Source organism: Paramormyrops kingsleyae, chromosome 7 (genome assembly GCF_048594095.1).
Source record: "Paramormyrops kingsleyae isolate MSU_618 chromosome 7, PKINGS_0.4, whole genome shotgun sequence".
Lineage (NCBI taxonomy): Eukaryota > Metazoa > Chordata > Actinopteri > Osteoglossiformes > Mormyridae > Paramormyrops > Paramormyrops kingsleyae.
The window spans coordinates 25,329,417-25,348,864 of NC_132803.1; the positions used below are offsets into that span (position 1 = coordinate 25,329,417).

Here is a 19,448-nt window from a genome sequence, read left to right on the forward strand (position 1 = left end):
CACAGAGGAATTTCACGCTTTCTAAAATTTTGTATTTTTACTCGGTAAATTTAATAGGCACGACAAGATCAACAAGCTTTTCATAGGAATGAATGAATGAATGCATGCATGAATGAATTAATTAAATATCGTTTAAATGCTCTGAGGTGTATTCGTTGCAGTGAAGGGGTTCGTCGATGACGGCAGTCGCGTCTTCAGCTGCAGACCTGTTCGCTGATGGGCGAGGAAACCATTTCCTTGTTTCGTCTCTTTCTCGATGCTGTCAGGGAAACAATTAGGTTAATGGACACTGGCTCCAGAAGGTTCTGCCACAGCACGCGCCTTTAGAATCGCCCCATTGTTTGGGCTGTCTGACACGAAAATGCAAAAAGTGCCATCAGTGCACCTTCCAAAAATAATCCTTTCAAAAGGGAAAATAAGCAAACATTTACATGCCATGTTATTGGTAATGCGAAACTAGAAACTATTGTCTAACAACTAAACTACTGAGTACTGGTATATGTGGCGAAAACGCTATTAATTGAGACTAACATGTAAGAGCACGACTTGCAAATACAATTATACTAAAAAAAAAAAATTAAAAAAGTAGCCACAAAACCAGATCTAGGCTTATAAATGTTTTTTATTATTATTATTTCACTCAATAATGATTATAGATCATTTCGAATTATCATCTGTAACAACAAACAAACAGACAGATAAACAAACACAACAAAACTGAATTGCGCACATAGTTAACATTATGTGCCACTAAAATAGTTTTTAATTTGTGAGTGATCTTTGCCGAACCCATTTTTTTAATGCATGATTCTCAAAATTAATATTTTTCGTATTTTTTTTATGTTATAAACAGCTAAACAAGTTTAAACTATTTAGCGTTATGTTCACCTATGTAAAACTGGCGCCCCCTTCTCCTTCACCATAAAAATGCTCAGAGCCCACCTATGAAAAATGTCTTTCTCTTGGAGAATAACTATTTACAAGTTGGGCTAATGTAACTTTTCTCTCTCTCTCTATCTAGCGGCGAGCCACTTGATCTCTTGTTTGCGCAACACAATCACTTTTTTTTAAGCGACAGAGTGTCTAGACACCCACGTGACGGGGCGCGCCAATGCGCACTGGAGCCGCGGCGGCTGCGAGCGCACAGAGGCGGCCGGGGGAAGGCAAGGGCACTTCGGCCATCCGCGGCGCAGGCAGAACCACTTCTGAAGATCGCATCACCTCTTTGTACGCACTCAACTTTCTGCTTTTTTTTTTATATACACAGACGCCTCAACTTCACCTAAAAGAAGTCGGATAACTCGAAATAAGGATATATAAAAGATGCACCGCTCTTAAAGGGACGAAATATAAATGTCTTTATAGGAAACGCGAGTACTCTGTTCGATCAGATTGATTTTGACTAGTCTTGGATTTTGCTTGAGCGTTTTTTTTTTCTTTTTTGATCTGCTGGAAAGAATCCCCCTGGTTTTCTGAAAACAGTTACAATGTTTGTTGCGGATCTCAATATCGTAATACGGATATAGCTGATAATTGTTAAAAGCCAAGGGGGGGGAAGACAGACAGCAGCCTTTTGTTGCACCGGTTAATGTTCGCTGGCGTCTTGGAAGATTTTGTGGATTTAATTTTTCTTTTATGAACGCAGGACAAGCTTGGCTATGAATGGATATGTTTCTTTGTGCAATTAATTTTTTTTAACCCTACTTAAAAAAAATTCCAACCGGCACTATAGTAATCTGTATGCCGTGATTTCGTATACGTAAATACACATTACAGTGTTTGAAATCATTCAGAAGAAAGTGCATGACTGAATGTAGCGTTTATTGTAGTTAGCTATAATTAGCTAAACATTACCAGTGGAGTCTGTATACTGCATGTTGCAGTTGCATTGAACAGTATTTTGCGTGCATGTACAGTTTATGTAGCTGTCCGACTAAATGTTTATAACTTAAAAGATACATGTATTTACACTCTGCATTATTATTTCTGCAACTACCCCAAAGTATATCGTCGGTGCACATTAGCACATTTCTGAAAGCGTCCTTTCGTATAAGGGATATATCTTAGACTGAAGACTGGCGTATGCTACAGATTGTCTTAGCTGCTCAAGTCCCCAGTTTTTCCGTACGATCATTTCAGGCTGCTTGTCTTTGCTTGGACTCGGATCCCGGATCCTTCATGATTTGCGGACATCATGCTCGTTTTTTAGCCGGGAAACCCTCTTTTCGTCCCGCATGTTCAGGACCAAACGATCGGGGCTCGTCCGGCGACTCTGGAGGAGCCGTGCGCCTGTCGAGGGCGACGGGGAGGCGGATACTCGAACGCATGGATCCAAGGGCTGCTGCATGGGCAAATCGACTAAGGTTTCCAAATCTAACCCTGGAGCGGAGGCTGAATTAAAAGTATTGACCCACTCGATCCTGAAAAAAATCAAAGAGAAACAATTAGAGGCGCTTTTGCAGGCGGTGGAGTCGAAGGGGGGCGTCAGGAGCCCCTGTCTTCTCCTGCCCAGCAAAGTGGACTCCAAACTGGGTCAGCACTCGTACTCGCTCCCTTTGCTGCTCTATAAAGTGTTCAGGTGGCCGGATCTCAGGCACTCTTCGGAATTAAAGAGGCTTTCTTGCTGTGAATCCTATGGGAAAATTAACCCAGAACTTGTTTGCTGCAATCCGCACCATATGAGTCGGCTTTGTGAATTAGGTAAGTCCCTTGCAAATATAATGTGGATATTAATATCACGTATCCAATGTGATACGGAGATGTTAAGATGGTATAATGTCAGTACATGGCACAGTTTGTTATGCTACTACTACAGCAAGGTATCAAAGATCAAATACCCCTTGCCTGTAAAGAGCGAGGTGAAAGCTAAAAAAAGTTTATTTTCTGATTCAAAGTAGAAATAAAGATATTAATATCTGTTCATTTTATGGCTATGATCAGCCGCTGATATTCTTTTCGCTTATTTACCGCGTACTGCAAATAGGTAAATTATTTAATATTACGTTAATGTGAATTAATTACATGCTTAGACGTAAAACAGCAACATCACCATGTATTTTTTTAAAAGAACACATGAAGCAAGTAATTGTGAGCAAAATGTAAATCGCCGATTGCTCATACGTTGTAATATTTGATATAGATTTTTATTAATCGTGCTGTTAAACGGGCTCTTGCTATAAAACACAAGCAGCACATTTATTCGTTTTCATAATATCGCTAAGGAAGAGGGAATGGGCGGAATAAGCGGCGGTTTGTAAATGAGGTTGCTGCCGCTTTTACAGTCACTTCCCTGAGCCAAAAGAGGCCCGTATCTCCCTGCCCCAGTCCCAGATAGACGGGAGACTGGCGCCAGGCGCCCCCTCGTTTATCTGCCTGCTAAATATCAAGGCGATCGCCGCCTCTCCGCCCTGCCTCCGGCCCTCACAGCTAAGACAAACAGTTTTCAAGAAGAATGCCAAGTGTTATCATAGTTTCTGCCTCTCCTTCACGCACAGCCATGCCTCCTCATGTGCCCTTTTCATTGCAGAGTCCCCCCCGCCTCCCTATTCACGATACCCCGTGGACTTTTTAAAACCACCAGGTAAGTTTTCTAATCAGTCTCCAAATAGCATATATTCTTCAGTTTAGGAAATCATTGGCATGGTATCTGAATAGCGCGTTAGGTCTTGGCTTTGGTTGTTTGGTCCTACGTCCTATTAGTTTATAGGTACTTTTATAAAATCCTTAAGGGTTAAAATGTTTGTTTTTATACACATACAAACAAATACATCCATATATGTCCACATATGTGTGTGTGTGTATATATAAAACAAATCTGATGTCTCCAGAATTTCCGTGGCCATTTTAAAAATGATTGTACTTTTTACATTGCCTAAGCAGCAAGGCTGCGTGTTTTCCTAAAGACGGGCTTTTAAACTTTATTATGAAGCCGAGGTCCACCATGAGATGTGATTTATGGGAGCCGGGAGCGCCTTTGGCCGGCCAGGACCCTGTAATAGCGTGGACGCCGGCCAAGGCCCGGACCCATTTCTGGCTGGCACCAGCCCTGGAGTGGTTGTCTGCACAAACTTCTGGCTGACGGGTGACCTGGCAGGGTAGATAAACTGCACTGGCACCGGGGGCACAGGGAGACCGGGGCCTCATGGCTGGGCTGGGGGGGGGGGGTTTAGCGGAAATCGGAAATGTGGATCACACAGGGGAGAGGCACAAAGACACTGCGCCGACTTTTATCTGTCGAATTGATCTTCCGATGGCTGAGTTTTTTTTTTGGTCAGACATTTGTGTGGGTAACTTGCATGTTCGTGCCTGTATGTCTGCTGGCGGCGGCGAAGCTCTAGATAACCCATTCAGAAGCGTGGATTTAGGCTGTGTGCAGAAATGGAAGCACGCCATATGCTTTAATGGCTCTTTTATGCTAACTTTTAGGGTCAGTGAGAATTCTGGGCCATGCATATGCTTACTTGTCCTGTTCTGGTTTACGTGACATTGCTGGCTGTCAAACAAGCTGAATATATTGTATTACCAGATTTTTTTTTTTTGTCTAATTTAATATTCAATTCTTCATTGTAACTTGAGGGACTTTAATCCTTGATATATTTAGCCTGAAAATAATTGCAAAAACTGAAATGTGCCTGGACATATTACTTTACTGGCAAAAAACACCTGGAATGTCATTATTATTATTATTATTATAATTTTTTTTAGTAAGGTTTCTTTTTGGGCTTAACCATTTATCACATAGAATCAGAGTGCTGTGTGTATGAGTAACATCAATTATTATGTCAAATCCATATAAAAATGAATAAAGAAAAAAGACCAGCTACATACAAAAGAAATGTATCAATATACAATTGAAAATAGAAGTTAAGCTCACTGAGCTTGACAAAGAAATGTCTCCATGGTCTTTGACTCATGCCGTGCTTCCCTGTCTCGCTGTTGAGGACAGAGGAGAAAGAAACCTCAGAACAATAGGCAGCGGCAAGAAAGGGGAAGTGGCAGCGGCAACTTTCATTTTTGTTTTAAGAGGCGGTGCTGACGCTGTCATGTGAGCGTGTGGGGATCCCGGGAAAGGAGGGGCAGGATCTCCTCACCTGAATGGACTGTCTGCTATGTTATTTACATGTCCCATGATCCTCCACGCATGAATGAAGCACGGTTAATCAGAGCTGTCGGGCTGCTCTTCCCTGAATGAAACGTCCAAGCGTTCTGGTGAATGTCTGGGAAGTACTGGCATTATTGTTGTTGTTAATATTTTTATTTTATTTTTTGAGATCAGTAGATGAGTGGGTCAGTGTAATGGTTTGACTCATCTGGGATAGGATCAGTGTGTTGGTTTCTTAAGGGTCAACAGTATATTTTTTTCTCATGTATCCAGCAGTGTTTGGTATCTGCACCAATTTATTTAGCGCAAGACCTGAAATCAGTATGGCGGAATACAAGGTGCTTTTACAGACATGAATTCGGTATGTTCTCCTCTCAGTGACGACTGAGCCTGGACGGCACCAGAGCCGCCAGCATGAAATGTGAGTTTGTTTTCCCTTCCCTGCGACATGAATCATGGAGTGTTTGAAGCTGCCGTCTGGCTTCTCGTGGCTTTCTGGCTCGGAGAGCCGCTCTCGGCCCTGTGGTCCAAGAGGCATGCCCAGGAAAAGAGCACTGCGTTTCCCAAGCCAGAGAAAGGAGCTCCAGCATGGATCACATTGTTAGATGACTGGAGAGAGGGATGCATTGGATTGCCAAGGCCAGCTGTCCCTGAGGGTTCAGTTTTCATCAGAATTGAGAGAAACGGATTGAAGAAGTGACTAAATGCTGCCCTAGTGCCCATTACCCAACATGATCGGGCAAATGAATTAAATAAGCTCCAGTTCATTATAGTTTATTAAAGAATTCATCCCAGAAATATGTATTTTACCCCAACTATTTTAAATAAGGGAATGAAGTCCCATTAAAAATAATGGTTTGACAATTCATAATTATTGTCAGAAATACTCTAGCAAGGCTATGCGTCATCTCTCAAATACAGATTTTACCGTGCTTCATTGTGTGATAAGGGGGGGAAATTAGCTATTGGTCATAAAAGCTATAGAGAACATAGGGTTAAACATTAGGGCTTTGAGCAAAAGAGTTTCCTCTCTTCTGCAGCTTGCTATTAAGAAAATTCACTGTATACAGTGTTCAAGGCTGAGGCTATTTCCCCGTCTCTCCCTCATTGTTTTTGGGGTGATTAACTGTATCCTGCTGAACAGTATATTTCTATTAGTGGCAACACACTGTGCTGATAAGGCCATTAAGATGTTTTCTCCATTCTTATTTTCTTGATGCCGTTTATTTATTATGAATAGCACTTTGTGCAGATGAGGGAAAATATCGCATTACTTTCTGTGCTCGTAGGGGAGTTTGAGTTTAGCTGTTGGTGCCATTGAATGTCAACATCAGTCCCATGCAGCTGGGGGACCCCAGTTGTACCAGCGAGGTTGCTGGTAATTGCTGGTGTTTGGTGTTTAGGATAATGATTGAGAAACTTGCTCTTATTGCTATTCAGGCCTGGGATTGAGTGTAGAAAGTGGTGAATGATATGTGTGTGCAGTCAGTGACAGATTTTTCTGTTCTATTGTGCTGGATGCCTGTCTTATGGATTTCTCCTTTGCTCGTGTGATGTTTTCTTCCTCTTGGGCTGGTGTGGACTTCCTGGATGCTCTCTGTGCTATTCTCAACCTTTGATTTTGTTGGCTAGTTCAAAAGCTAATCTTTCATTTTATTTTATTTTTCCCATTAATACCCATTAAGAATTTTCAAATACATTGTTAGACATGTCTCATTTTTCAACTGACGAAGATAAATGTATAAATTGGGCATCTTGATGGTGCTTCTTCTGTGTGAATAACCCTCACCTGTCCCCCCCCCCGCAGATTCTCCAGACCCTGTGCCTTCTTCCACTGAAACTGGGGAGACAAACTACTCGGCCCCTGTGGGGCTCTCAGGTAGGACATGTCTGTGGTCTCACTGTCTAAGCTGGGCTGTCCGTCTTACTTTCTCATGAACTTGGAGGAAGAACAGCTTCTCCACCTCAGAGTTTTCATTGAAAAGCTGAAGTATTCTTTTACGGGCCTTTCATGCTCATTTAATACAGAAAACATGTCTGCTGATATGTATTCTATGCCGAGCAAAGTCTTGGTGCTGGAATTTCAAAAGGAACAATTTGATAGGGGTCTTATTGCAATTAGAAGTTTGGGGTCATTCTCCTGGACATGTGCGTTGTGTTGTACTGAGTCGCAAAGCCGAATGCTGTTCGTCTGGCTGACAGAATCTTTTGATTTTTAAAAGTATCGGCATGTCATTTGAACTCTTGAAATCAGGCAGAAATTATTAGTAATTTCTCAGGCAGTTTTCCTTTTCCTGGCTGTGGTCTTTGATGGATGTCATCCTGAAGAGGATGAGGAGGTATTTCTATTTACTGCTTCTGTCAATATTACAAGGGAAAACTCAGTGCTCTATATCCATCTACTGTGTACATTTTATTACGTAGCATTGTCATCTCCCCCGGCAAATGGATGAAGGGGTGCATAATGTGGGCTGTTCGAGCAAAAATGGAAAAGATAATCTACAGTGCTCTCTCTCTCTTCCAATCTTTCTCACTCTCTCTTTCTCTATCTGTCACTCTTTCGCCATCTCACTCTTTTGCTCCCCCCCTCTCGCCTTCTCACTCTTTTGCTCCCCCCTCTCGCCCTCTCACTCTTTTGCTCCCCCCTCTCGCCCTCTCACTCTTTTGCTCCCCCCTCTCGCCCTCTCACTCTTTTGCTCCCCTCTCTCGCCCTCTCACTCTTTTGCCCCCCTCTCTCTCTTTTGCCCTCTCACTCTTTCTCTCTCTCTCTCTCTCTGACTGTCTCTCACTCTTTCGCCCTCTCACTCTTTTGCTCGCTCTGTCACTCTTTCTCTCTCTCTCTCTCTCTCTCTCTCTCTCTCGCCCTCTCTCTGTCTCTTGCTCTCCAAATTCTTGTACAGATGTTTCTCATTATGGAAACTTTAAAAGTTTTTTTTCCCCTCCCTTCCCCATTTTTTTTCTAAATGGGAGTTGGTGTTACTCGCTCTTTTCTTTTGTGGAGATGGGGGTTAGGGGTTGGGGGGTGCCAGTAAGGGCAGGAGGTCAGGCATCGGGTGACTTTTAGTGCTGGTCCGTCACTGGAGATCCACGGGCTCAGCTCCGGGCCGCTCAGACCACACGCTCTCCCTGGCTGTCCCAGTATCGCCATTTGCTATCCTTGTTTTCCCAGGAATGTGTTTCTCCCGGGCGTCTCCGCTGACGTGAATATCTCTGGCCGACGTTCCATACAGAACTTATTTAACTCACACATACATATTTTTGAACTTTCGAATGCGCGGTGCCCCGGCGGCGTCTAGCTTTCGCATAAAGCTACGGTCTGTCCAGTGCTAAACAGGGTCTGAAGTCCAGTCTGTTAGCTAAACAGGAGCTTTATGCCCAGTATAAAGTGGAAAAAAAGGCAGACTGGAGTCTAAAGAAACCTCTACAACCCCTCCCGAGCACACCCCGCCCACCCCCTCTCAAACACCCCCCCCATTTTCCTTCCTGGCTCGGCTGACTGTGGTGAGGCATGATCGTGAATGGGACTCAGTGAGGGGCGGGGGCCAGGCTTGGAGCCAGGGGCTTGATTTCTCTGGGCTTCCCCGGGGGGCTCACACAAAGGCAGCACACTCGTCCTGGCGCCCCAGCGCTGACCCTTTAATTCACTCACTCTGCCCTTTTTATGTTGTTCTCTGGGTGTATTTACAGAGGAGCAGGGTGTGGACGGGAGCGTCATGCACGGACACACGCGCGGCGCTCTGCGTTCATCAGTGTTGGTGCGGCTTTATTTTCAGTTCACAGTCTGTTATGTGTGATATGCGGATACTCAATGTACGCACCGTTTCCTCATTGTTGTTGTTATTTTTGATTAAGGTTTTAAGGTGTGAAATATGTCATCTGTTCCAAAATAAACAAATAGGTATGAGGGGCCATATTGATTGTGTACGAATATAGTTTTCAAAACCGAAGCGTGGCAGTTACTTAAGAGGCAATGTGCCATGGTTCTGTTGAGCGAGTGACCCAACCCGAACTGCTCCGTTTAGACCTATAGTAAACGTGTATATACTACGTACTTTACTTCAAATACAAATTACTCTCAATTCGCTTTGAACAAAAGGGTCAGCTGTAACTGAATGTGAATGTTAAGGGTTGCTATTTTAATAATTAGTGGAAATTACCAGGGGAAGACCTGTGTTTTCCATCAGGCTGCATTGTAAATAAAATTGGAATAATATAGCTTGCTTAACAAGAATTGGAGAATATATCAAGCATTGATGAAATTGCAAGGAAAGCCAGTCATTACGTAGCTTAAGGAAAATTGCAGCTAAATTGTATTCTAGCAGCATTTTGAATCAAATATTTGAAATAAAATTATCAAAGGCTTTAGCATTAACCCCTACCCCTGCTAGGGATCTTACCCCCTACTTGTGAGTAAAAGTTGGAAACAGAGTGATTTCACTATCGTCCCGGATATGGAAGCGATTAAGCGTCGGCCTCGGAGTGACAGTGTCGCACTGTAACGCAGAATGGGCTGACAGCCAGGCTCTCCTGGAGCAGGAGCGGGAGGCGCGGGAGCGGGAGGCGCGGGAGGCGCGGGAGCGGAGCGTGGGGCCCCACCGCCACTTGGCTGCGTCCGTCTGTAGCTCTTGGCCCCGAATGGCGTTCCAGTCCCTCTGGCCACACGGGGCTTTTTCCTGGCATCTGTCTTTTTTTTTTTTCTTCTTCTTCGTCGTCGTCTTCTCCCACCAGGGTGGGCCGCTGATCGTGGGTACACGGAAAAGAGCCGTGGGGTCTGGGGGTTCTGGTTCTCGAAGGACATTGTTGTGTTTTAATCGACAGTTCTCCGTCATGTTTGGTTAAGTGCCGGGAATGCCTCTCCCCCCACCCCGGCCGTATGGCATACCACGGCTCCAGTCAACCAAACCATGACGCTCGCATGCACGTACCTCTCTTTCTTCTTTGTAAGTCTGAGTTTGGAGGCCCTCTGGCAAAAATTCCCAAGTGCCGGGGGCCACAGGGATACAGGCCTCTGCGACATCTTTGCAATTCAGGCCTGCTGGCCTGTGTTCCTGAAGGAGGACGGCATTTTAGACCCGGCAAATTTTCTTTCGCAGTCTGCCCCTCCCTTTGGGTATTGGTGTAGATATGGACCTGGGGGGGGAGAGGAAAGGAGACCTGCCTACTTTCTGGAGACCCCCCTCCCCATCTTGAACGAAAACATTTGGTAGATCCCCTGTCCCATATATACACCGGTAGTCTGGGGTTGGAGGGTTCATCTGGGGGGTTGGTGAGTCATAAGTGTCTTGAGCATGTAACTGTTGAGTGGGGGGGGTCAAGGATGATGGAATTCATGCTGGTGCTTATTCAAAGTGACCCATGGGTATCTGTGTAAGCGGACATGGTGGAATAGCTCCAACAGCTTGTACCCGTCCTCAAATGGGACTGAGTGACCCATGCAAGGCCCCAGCCACCAGTCTACTGTCACAGTCGCTTCCTTCGCCAGTTAAATTTAGTCTCTGGTTTATTATTAAACCGTTATGCCGGCTCGTCCTCCTGCTCTTCCTTCGGCCTGCGTCAACTATAGGAATTGGCTTGTTACCTTTCGAGGGATTCTCTGTCTCCTCCGCCGGCCATATTAAGTGACCTTCGGTGTTCCTGTGAAGTTGCCCCCGTGACAGGAGTGTTCCCTAGCCCCACCCCCGCCCCAGTAAGAGGATAGGCCCCAAGTTGCGATCTCCAGGGGCCGTGGGGCCCACCAGCAGTCAGCTCTTGGCGTCTCAGTCGGCTCATGTTCCCTCCATACCGAAGCCTTAAACCAAACAAACTAGGATCGTATGTGCCGCCTGCTCGTTTCGGTTAACAGGAAAAGCTGACGGGCGACACAGGAAATGACATCATGTCTTAGGGGGAAATAGGCCCGTGCCTCAGAATGGAAATCCAATGAAAGACCAGGAAGATACTTTCAAAATCTTGATCAGTGGGCAGTATACCTCCATTTTCCAAGCTGGACTACTTTGTCTTCATTTTCTTCCCTCCTCAAACGGGGCAAGGCGGGGATAGCAGCAGCTCTCTTTAATTTTATAGCAGCCCTGTTGCTCAATTGACTGAGTTGAGGATCTTTCATTACTTTCCACTTCCTTTCCAAAACCTGCAGCCAAGGAGGCTCTTTGCTCGGAGTTAATTTTGGTTTTGGCTGTCTCCTGCTTCTCCACCCAGTATCATTACGCTGCTCCAGAGCAGCATAAGAAGGGAAATGGAAGATGACAGAAACACAGAGTTTCGCTACAGAAGGGGCCTGAGATGTTTTTTGCAGCTAAATGCTGGGAAGTTTTCCGGATGGGGCAACATTAAAGTGAAGGATGGTGCTGAGGTTGCCCCAGGAAGTAAAGATACCTGAGTGTTGACATTCAGGTCCGAGTTTACAGACCGAAAGTTTTACGAGGACCAGGCCCCTGGCTGCAAACCGCAGGCTAAGACAGGAGCCTCTTGGAGGTGGTGGGCTCAGAACCAGACGCTGGGTTCTTGCACAGAATCGCTTGCAGAAAAAAATGATCAAACAAAAGAACTGGGGACCTTGCTTGTGTCTGTGTCTATGTATGTGTGTGTCTCTGTGTGTGTGTGTGTGTGTGTGTGTTAGGTATATTTTACATTGTGAGGACCAAATGTCCCTATAAGGCGATTTAAAAACCTGCTGTTTTGACGTTATGGGGACCTTTTTTTTAAGTCCCCATGAGAGGAAACTCAATTATTGACTGCAATCAAAAAACTAAAAGTGCCAAAAGTCTTGTATATTCGGTTTCTTATGGTTAAGTTCGGTAGGGGTTAAGGTTGTCATTGCTGGGAGTAGGGTTTTGCCCATAGAAATATATGGAGAGTCCCCACAAAGATATGAATACAGACGTGTGCACATGTTCGCGTTTTTTGGCGCGACGGCTTTTATGTGACTTGCCATTTCCTTTCGAGCCATGAGAGCTTAATCCAGCAGCGGAACGGGCCTCCAGTTTCAATGCTCCGTTATCTTAATGACATCTTGCGGTGACTTTTTCTTTCAGTAACATGTCATGGTCCCATCAGACTGAAGTTTCCAGTCTGTGTTGCAGCCTTTTAAAAAGTAGCGGTGTGGGGGGGGGGGGCATTTTTAATATAATTAAAATGATTATTTAAAAACAATGGAGGATTGGTGCTTGACTCGCTGAACTGGTTGTCGTAGAGGCACTGCACTGAGGTTCCCACGGAGATCGCTGACATTCTGGATGGGGAACAATGCAGGCGTCTGTTTGTTCCTCTGCGCTGTGGGCCCCGGCACCCAGCACCCAGCACAGACGGATGGGTCGCCGGCAGCCAATCAGTTATGTTACTCTTCTGCGCTGCTTTTCTCTGCTTTGGGAGGCATTACCTGCCCTCTCAGGCTCAGTCGTAACGACATGGCGTCGGAATGATAACAGCGGGAGTAGCGAGAGGCCCCTGGAAGGGTTCCTAGTCCCGTTGCCATGGAAGTGGAATGGACCAGAAGGAGCCTTAATGATGAGAGAGACCTTGATGTAGGGTGGGACTGTACTGGGGGAAGGTTTTAAGAAGCACACTGATTGGTTGTAGGATTGTGTGGACAGAGAGATCTGTTGGTGCGTGTGATTGGTGGAGGTTATGTTTCACACTGCAGGTGAGTGACTGCTCACTCTGCCTTATAGCTAATTCAGTATTTAGGGAGCAGCATTACCTAAATGTAATTTAATTTCCCCCCCGCATATTATATGTCTTTAAATGTCTTTTATATGTGGTGTTTCCATAACACACGTATAGTATTTCATATTGTAGTTGTATTAACAAACAACCAAAGAATTCCAGCTATTTCCCGCTTGGAAACATTCCTACAGCAAGGGTGTGGTTTTCTGTTTCTGGAACAAAGGAAAAGGGACTTGCATCTTCTTTGTTTGCAACCCCCCCCTTCCCTAATTAGAACTTCCTTTATTAACTGGCTTCAAAAAAACGACATCCTATGGGGGACAGTGATGTCTTTTTCCGTGCGCTAACCCAGCTAGTGGCCGGCTAGCTAGACTGTTTATCGTATGCTAATTTGGATTAGGCTGCACTCACAAATATACTGTTTGTTTTGAGAATAGACACTTATATTAAGATTGAAATTTTGTGTATCACTTCAAAAGAAAAGTATATTTCAACTCGTCAGTAATTTGTGGCATCTTTGGCTAGTACTGCTCTTCTGAAGGATCAGTAGCATTTTAGCCATAAAAACATTTTGCCCGGCTGCGTGACTCTGTGTTGGCGTGTCCTGAAGCAGATCACAGTGTAGGCCCAGACAGCAGTAATCATTAACTCTTCCAGACAGCAAGCTGTCTCCAGTCCCATGGGGGAGTGTTGCTTTTTCTCAGAACATCGCTCCGTGTGCCTCTGTCACAAGCTAATTTGTTGACTAGCAATATGCCCGCAGCAACAGAGCACTTGATTAATCTTCAGTTGTTACACACAGCAGGTCACATTGGTCAAATTATTGACAAATTGCAGGTTGAAACTTCAATCTGAGTTCAAAAATAAATTGGATGATTTAAAAAAAAAAAAAGAGAGAATTTTAAACAGCCAAAAAACAGAGGATAGAGAATATGGGGGCAGGCTGTCCCCCAATTTATATTTTCATTCAAATGCTTTTTGCTGGAAAGTTTGCATCAGTGGGTCTTCCATTCTAATCTGAACAGAGACACGCACGCACACATCGGCAGCAAAACAAACGACACCCAAAAGCAGAGGAAGGTACCAATTTAGAGCAAGACGTGACACTAAATTAGTGGAAACGCCGTGCTGATCCCGTCATGCACTGGAGAGTCCCACCCAAGGCCCCGAGGCTTGTGGGAAGTCGGAATGAGAGCCTTGGTAGCAGAAGTGCACGTTTGAGGATTTTGTCAAGCCCCGTCATTTTTGGCAAAACTGAAAGGATGATGGGAACTAAGAAGATCCCTGATACAGCTTTGCTGTTAACCTCCCCCCCCCGCCAAATTTTAGAATGACCCGACCCCCCCCCCCACCCTCCGATCTCTGCAGATAGCTCGCGGCATGCTTGTTTTACTATCTGACTGCATGAAACGCTTCAGCAGATTTCCCCATGGTGCGTGTCTTTGGCATGTCTGCTTCATGTGAGAGGGGAAATTGTGTGGAGAAACCTGGGCTTGGCGGATCCAAAATTAGCCCCCCTGAAGTCGAGGTTCTCACTTCCCAGTAGACGACGGTGCACTCAGATTGCCTAGCATGACACCAATTGTCTGCTTCTGACCCCACACACACACACACACACACACACACACATTGATAATCTTATTTAATACTGTTAATCTGGCGTGCATTCCTGCCCTGCTGCATCAGAATGATAGGCATTGGATCGAGCTAAAATAGTCTGTCAGCCGGCCAATCACAGAACCGCAAAACGTGAGAGCGTGACCCGGCAATGAGAGCTGGGATGACAGGCCGTGTGTGTGTGTGTGTGTGTGTGTGTGTGTGTGTGTGTGTGTGTTGGGGGTGGGGGGGGGCTCTTCTTTACCTGGCCAGCTCGTGCTGCCTAAGGGGTCTTCTCGACTTCTGAGTCTTTTTCTGCAACTCATGGAAACCTCCGGGAATGGCTGGTGTGCTTGGTCTGTGTTTGTTAAAGAAAAAGAAGAAAAAAATGAGTCCAGGTTGTTGGAGGATCCCTCACACCCACGACAAGCCCTGACAGGAAGCCATGTGATTATCTGAGACAGCAAGGCTCCCTCTCTTACAAGACTCTCAGTGCAAGGAGTGTTTGTGGAGCTGCAAATGCCTCTGGAACAATGCAAAAATAAAGCCTGGAGCAAGTGTAGACTACTGATCCAGAACAGGGAACAATATTGTGATTTAGCTGACGGAGGATGTTGTTTATCCTTTTTTATTTAAGGTTTTAGTGCGTATGATGGACCTGGATGTGAAAGAATTCCTCAGATCGTCAACTTCAAAGCACCACCTGTTGTGTTTAGTGCATGTTTCCCTGTTTTTCATGTTTTTGTGTTTTTTTTTTTTTACTTTTATGGAAAAGTGGGTCCCTCGCAAATCCCTGCTTCATTCATGCACTCAACAACAGGATTGGTGTCTTTGATATACAGTGTTGCATTTACTTGTTAGCTGATAGATTTAATTATGTAAATATTGAGAGAAGCTCGAGGAAAAGAGCTGAAGAACTTACAGAACGGAGTTAAATATGGCACGGATACGTCCTAGGTCTGTGTTGGGCATTTTAAGTGCAGAAAGTACAAATCCTGACCAAGATTTTATTCCTACCGACCAGTTAAATACTCTGTGAATGTGACTCTTTATGCTCAACTGGTTGGTAGAAACAAAATCTTGGTCTGGATTTGTAGCTTCTAGACCTGAAATTCCCAACATGGACCTTTCAGGTTGTGCGAGGTTAGCCATACTAAACCGGACGTATTGAGGCATGGCTGACAGTCTTAGGTGGAGAGGAAGAGGATGAACTGCAGGCCAATTAAATAGGTACACTTCCTATGTCAGTCTCATAGCTGCACACTCCTCTCTCCTTTGTCGTCAAGCTCCTGGCCAAATTTCTGTGAGATAGAGATATGGAAGGAGGGCAACATGAGGCACATGAGGGGGGAAGAAACTCAGCTGCTAGCAGTGTGGCCGCCATGCTTTTTTTGGGGGGGGTGCTGCAGGGTATAGACCTGATCTGCCCCTGCGCCTTTTAACAAATGCATAAGGAGGAGGCCCGTTTGCCAATCTGTCTCTGTGCCATTTCTCTCTCTGTTAATGGTGTGTGGTTCCACACCAACACCCCTAACTCCCACAAATGCCTTCCTTTTCCAAATTGTGTGTTAACAGGATTCACACTTTTAGAAAAACACCAGACAAGGCGCATCTCAAAAGGACACGTTGATTAATTTAGTAGCGATCACCCCCTTGTCTGATGTTCTTTAAGCGAAAACATTCACCCCCCACCCCCCCTCGCCCTTCCAAGGGAAGAATTGCGTTTTATTTGCTTTCTGAGTATTCCACTTTCCTTTTAGCCCCTTACTGAAATATTAAACCTATTACTTATAATTTCCTGATGTAGAATGAGGCAACCTGCCATAAAACAATGATTGGGACAGATTTATGGCACGCTTGACGTCAGAACATTGTTAACTAGCCTGCAGCGAAAATAAAGAAGCCAGACAGAAGATAAGCATTAACGCTTATGTAAACACGGCCGCGATCCCCGTTTGCCTTCCAGTGTCTTGGGCTGCTTTTCTTGTAAGAATTCCAAGAATTCCTCCACTGTTTCCAAGATGGCAAAATTTAAGGATGCGAAGGCGATGTTTGTGTATAGGTGAAAGGGCTTTTCAGCACGCTTCATATGTGTGGAATTTACGTTTAAATCGGAAGAGTAGTGGTATAACACCAGTCAGTCCATGGTTATGTAGAATAATTTTGAATAGTGATGATGTAAAGGTTTTGAAAGGAAGGGTGTTTTTTTTTTTTTTGTTTGTTCAGTTGTAGAATTTTGCTGTTCTAGCTGCACCCAGAACAGAAGAGTCCCAAAATCAGATATCTAACGTCAGTGGAATCCCAGCACCAATAATCACATTTTTCTGGTATTTACTGGTGGTGTGTGCTCTGGGTACTGTCAGTGTGCTCTGTCAGTGTGCTCTGTCAGTGTGCTCTGTCAGTGTGCTCTGTCAGTGTGCTCTGTCAGTGTGCTCTGTCAGTGTGCTACCACGCTAACGATGCCTCCCCACTTTCCTCTGCCCAGATTCCCAGGCTCGCCAGCAGTCGGGAGAGCGCGCGCACTGGTGTGTGGTAGCATACTGGGAGGAGAAGACCCGCGTTGGGCGCCTTTACTCGGTCCAGGAGCCCTCCCTGGACATCTTCTACGACCTACCTCAGGGGAACGGCTTCTGCCTCGGGCAGCTGTGCTCGGAGAACAAGAGCCAGCTGGTGCAGATGGTGCGCAGCAAGATCGGCTACGGCATCCAGCTGACGCGCGAGCAGGACGGCGTGTGGGTCTACAACCGCAGCTGCTACCCCATCTTCATCAAGTCGGCCACACTGGACAATCCCGACTCGCGGACGCTGCTGGTGCACAAGGTGTTCCCCGGCTTCTCTATCAAGGCCTTCGACTACGAGAAGGCGGGCAGCCTGCGGCGGCCCAACGACCACGAGTTCACGCAGCAGCCTCGTACAGGCTTCACTGTACAGATCAGCTTCGTCAAGGGCTGGGGCCAGTGTTACACACGGCAGTTTATTAGCAGCTGCCCCTGCTGGCTGGAGGTCATATTCAACACCCGATAGCGGCGGCAACCTCTCTCCCAGCTCCTCTACCAATTTTTTTGTTTTTTTGAGGGGGGGGCTTCAGAAGAAGAAGTAGGGAGGGGGGGGGCAGTATGAACTCTTGTTCGACAAATGACAAAAAATTTAATTAAGTGAAACAAAAACAGAAATGTATTTTATGTTATATATAAATATATTATTACTTGTAAATATGAAGACGTTTTATATGCATCATTATTTATGTATTGTGCAATGTGTTGATTTAAAAAAAAAAATAAAATGCACTTTGCTTAATATAAATGCAAAACAAGGAAATGCCAAAATTAAAAATAATGCTAAATGAATATGACTGGCATGTTGTTTTTCCTATTAGCGCAGGCTTTTAGTTTGATATGTTACAGTTCCCCATAAAAATTCATCTAAAAATTCCAACCATTCATCTATAAAGTTATCAAACCAACTTGGAATAACTGGAATATACATACAAATATAGCCAGATGCTGTGTATCTTACCTCTGTTATCAAAGAAAATTGTTTTTTTTCCAGAAATCTCAAAACTGAGAAAATTTTCAGTCTTTTGAGCCCTGCTTTATGTCTCGTGCTCAGTATAAAATGGACAGAAAGTTCCAGTAGGCCTGGAGAAAAGTGCACTCAAACTTAACAAAACTGTTGAGAAAAGGCAAAGTTGATTAGCTGGTGAACTGAAATGTATTTTTTGTCATAAAGGTATGACAAAATGTTCAACCAAATGCACTGACTAGGGAAGAGTGTGTCTGGAAGTGCGCATTGATATCTGTGTCTGCTATCTAAGGTGAAATTGGCAGCCTGACTGCCTACGCAGGACAGGATGACAGGGGGCTTTTAGGCTGTCCGCAGGGCAACGAACACACACACACACACTCCAATACACCTAGCCATGTGTATGGAGACTACCAGGCAAAACTGGGGCAGCCAAAGGGGAAGCATGAACAAGGGCAAGAGCAAGGAAAGCCCACAGGCACAGGAATCAAACCCACAAATCTGTCAGCTCCACAGTAGCTACCACTGAGTCATCAGGCCACCTTGTAAAAAGCATGAGCAATACACAAACAAGTCTATTACCCCAGATGCAAGATTTCCAGTGTTTCTTGCATTGCCTCAAGAAGGATATTTGATGTTGTATTCTACCTTAATTTTATACTCTTTCTAGTGATTCTGCTTTATATCCCAAACTTCGCCATATTCACTTTTCCAAAAGAAAAAAAATTGTGTTGAGTTGTAATTATTGCATACATTTAACATCTATTTAATTTCTAATTATAAAAGCACAAAAGCAATGGATTAATTCCAGACTAAGTATCAGCAAGTTGAAAATATTGTGTTTTCCAGTAATCTATAGATTGTTATGAAGGACATACATTCTGAGTCCATAAATTCACCATGAATGAAAGCAAAGACCATGCTACAGATATTGCAGGCCAGGGGAATTTCTAGTTATTGAAAAGATCACGGGCTAAGCCAAGTTTACCTGTGATTGGACCCAATGACAGACCCAATGTCAGACCTGACGGACCCAACAACGGACCAAACGACGCCCATGTTGCAGGCTGAAAAGAAAAGTTCCACTTTACCTCCAATACCCCATAATTACCTCCAATGCCCCGGGATCCACTTATAGTGATCATGTCTTCTGGGTGAAGTTGATCACAATAAGTGGATGATCATTATAACCAATGTTTTTTGCTTTTTCATTATATGTCTCAGGCAGATTACCATCTAACTGACATATGTATATTTATTAAATGAATACATCGTAATAGAACAGACACCATCACTATTTACAGAATTTTATTGACTTTCAAAATACAGTTCAGCTCTTTACAACAATTTTCAGATTATAGTACTGTACATATTAAATCACTGAACTGTATAACTCAAATTCTCTATAATACAGTATTGCATATAAAATATAGCTTACTGTGGTTTTGCTGCTGCATCTCCTTGGCTTGTTTTTGTTGGTTTATCATAAGCTTTGCCGAGTTTATATTTGTCATTGAGAGAAAATGTCTTTCTTTTCCAGTCATTACATTTCTAACTGTTTTTGTCT

The 19,448-nt window shown here is 44.5% G+C and overlaps 1 protein-coding gene across 1 annotated transcript; it reads left to right on the top strand.

Annotated features, from left to right (window-relative positions):
- Window positions 1-1,094: 1,094 nt before the first annotated feature.
- smad7 (SMAD family member 7) lies at window positions 1,095-17,706 on the top strand. The gene is made up of 5 exons (XM_023792102.2): window positions 1,095-1,227; window positions 2,243-2,700; window positions 3,527-3,580; window positions 6,909-6,980; window positions 16,845-17,706. Exons 1-5 carry the CDS (start codon window positions 1,112-1,114, stop codon window positions 17,381-17,383), a joined length of 1,239 nt encoding a protein of 412 aa, XP_023647870.1. The 5' UTR covers window positions 1,095-1,111; the 3' UTR covers window positions 17,384-17,706.
- The last annotated feature ends 1,742 nt before the right edge of the window (window positions 17,707-19,448 follow it).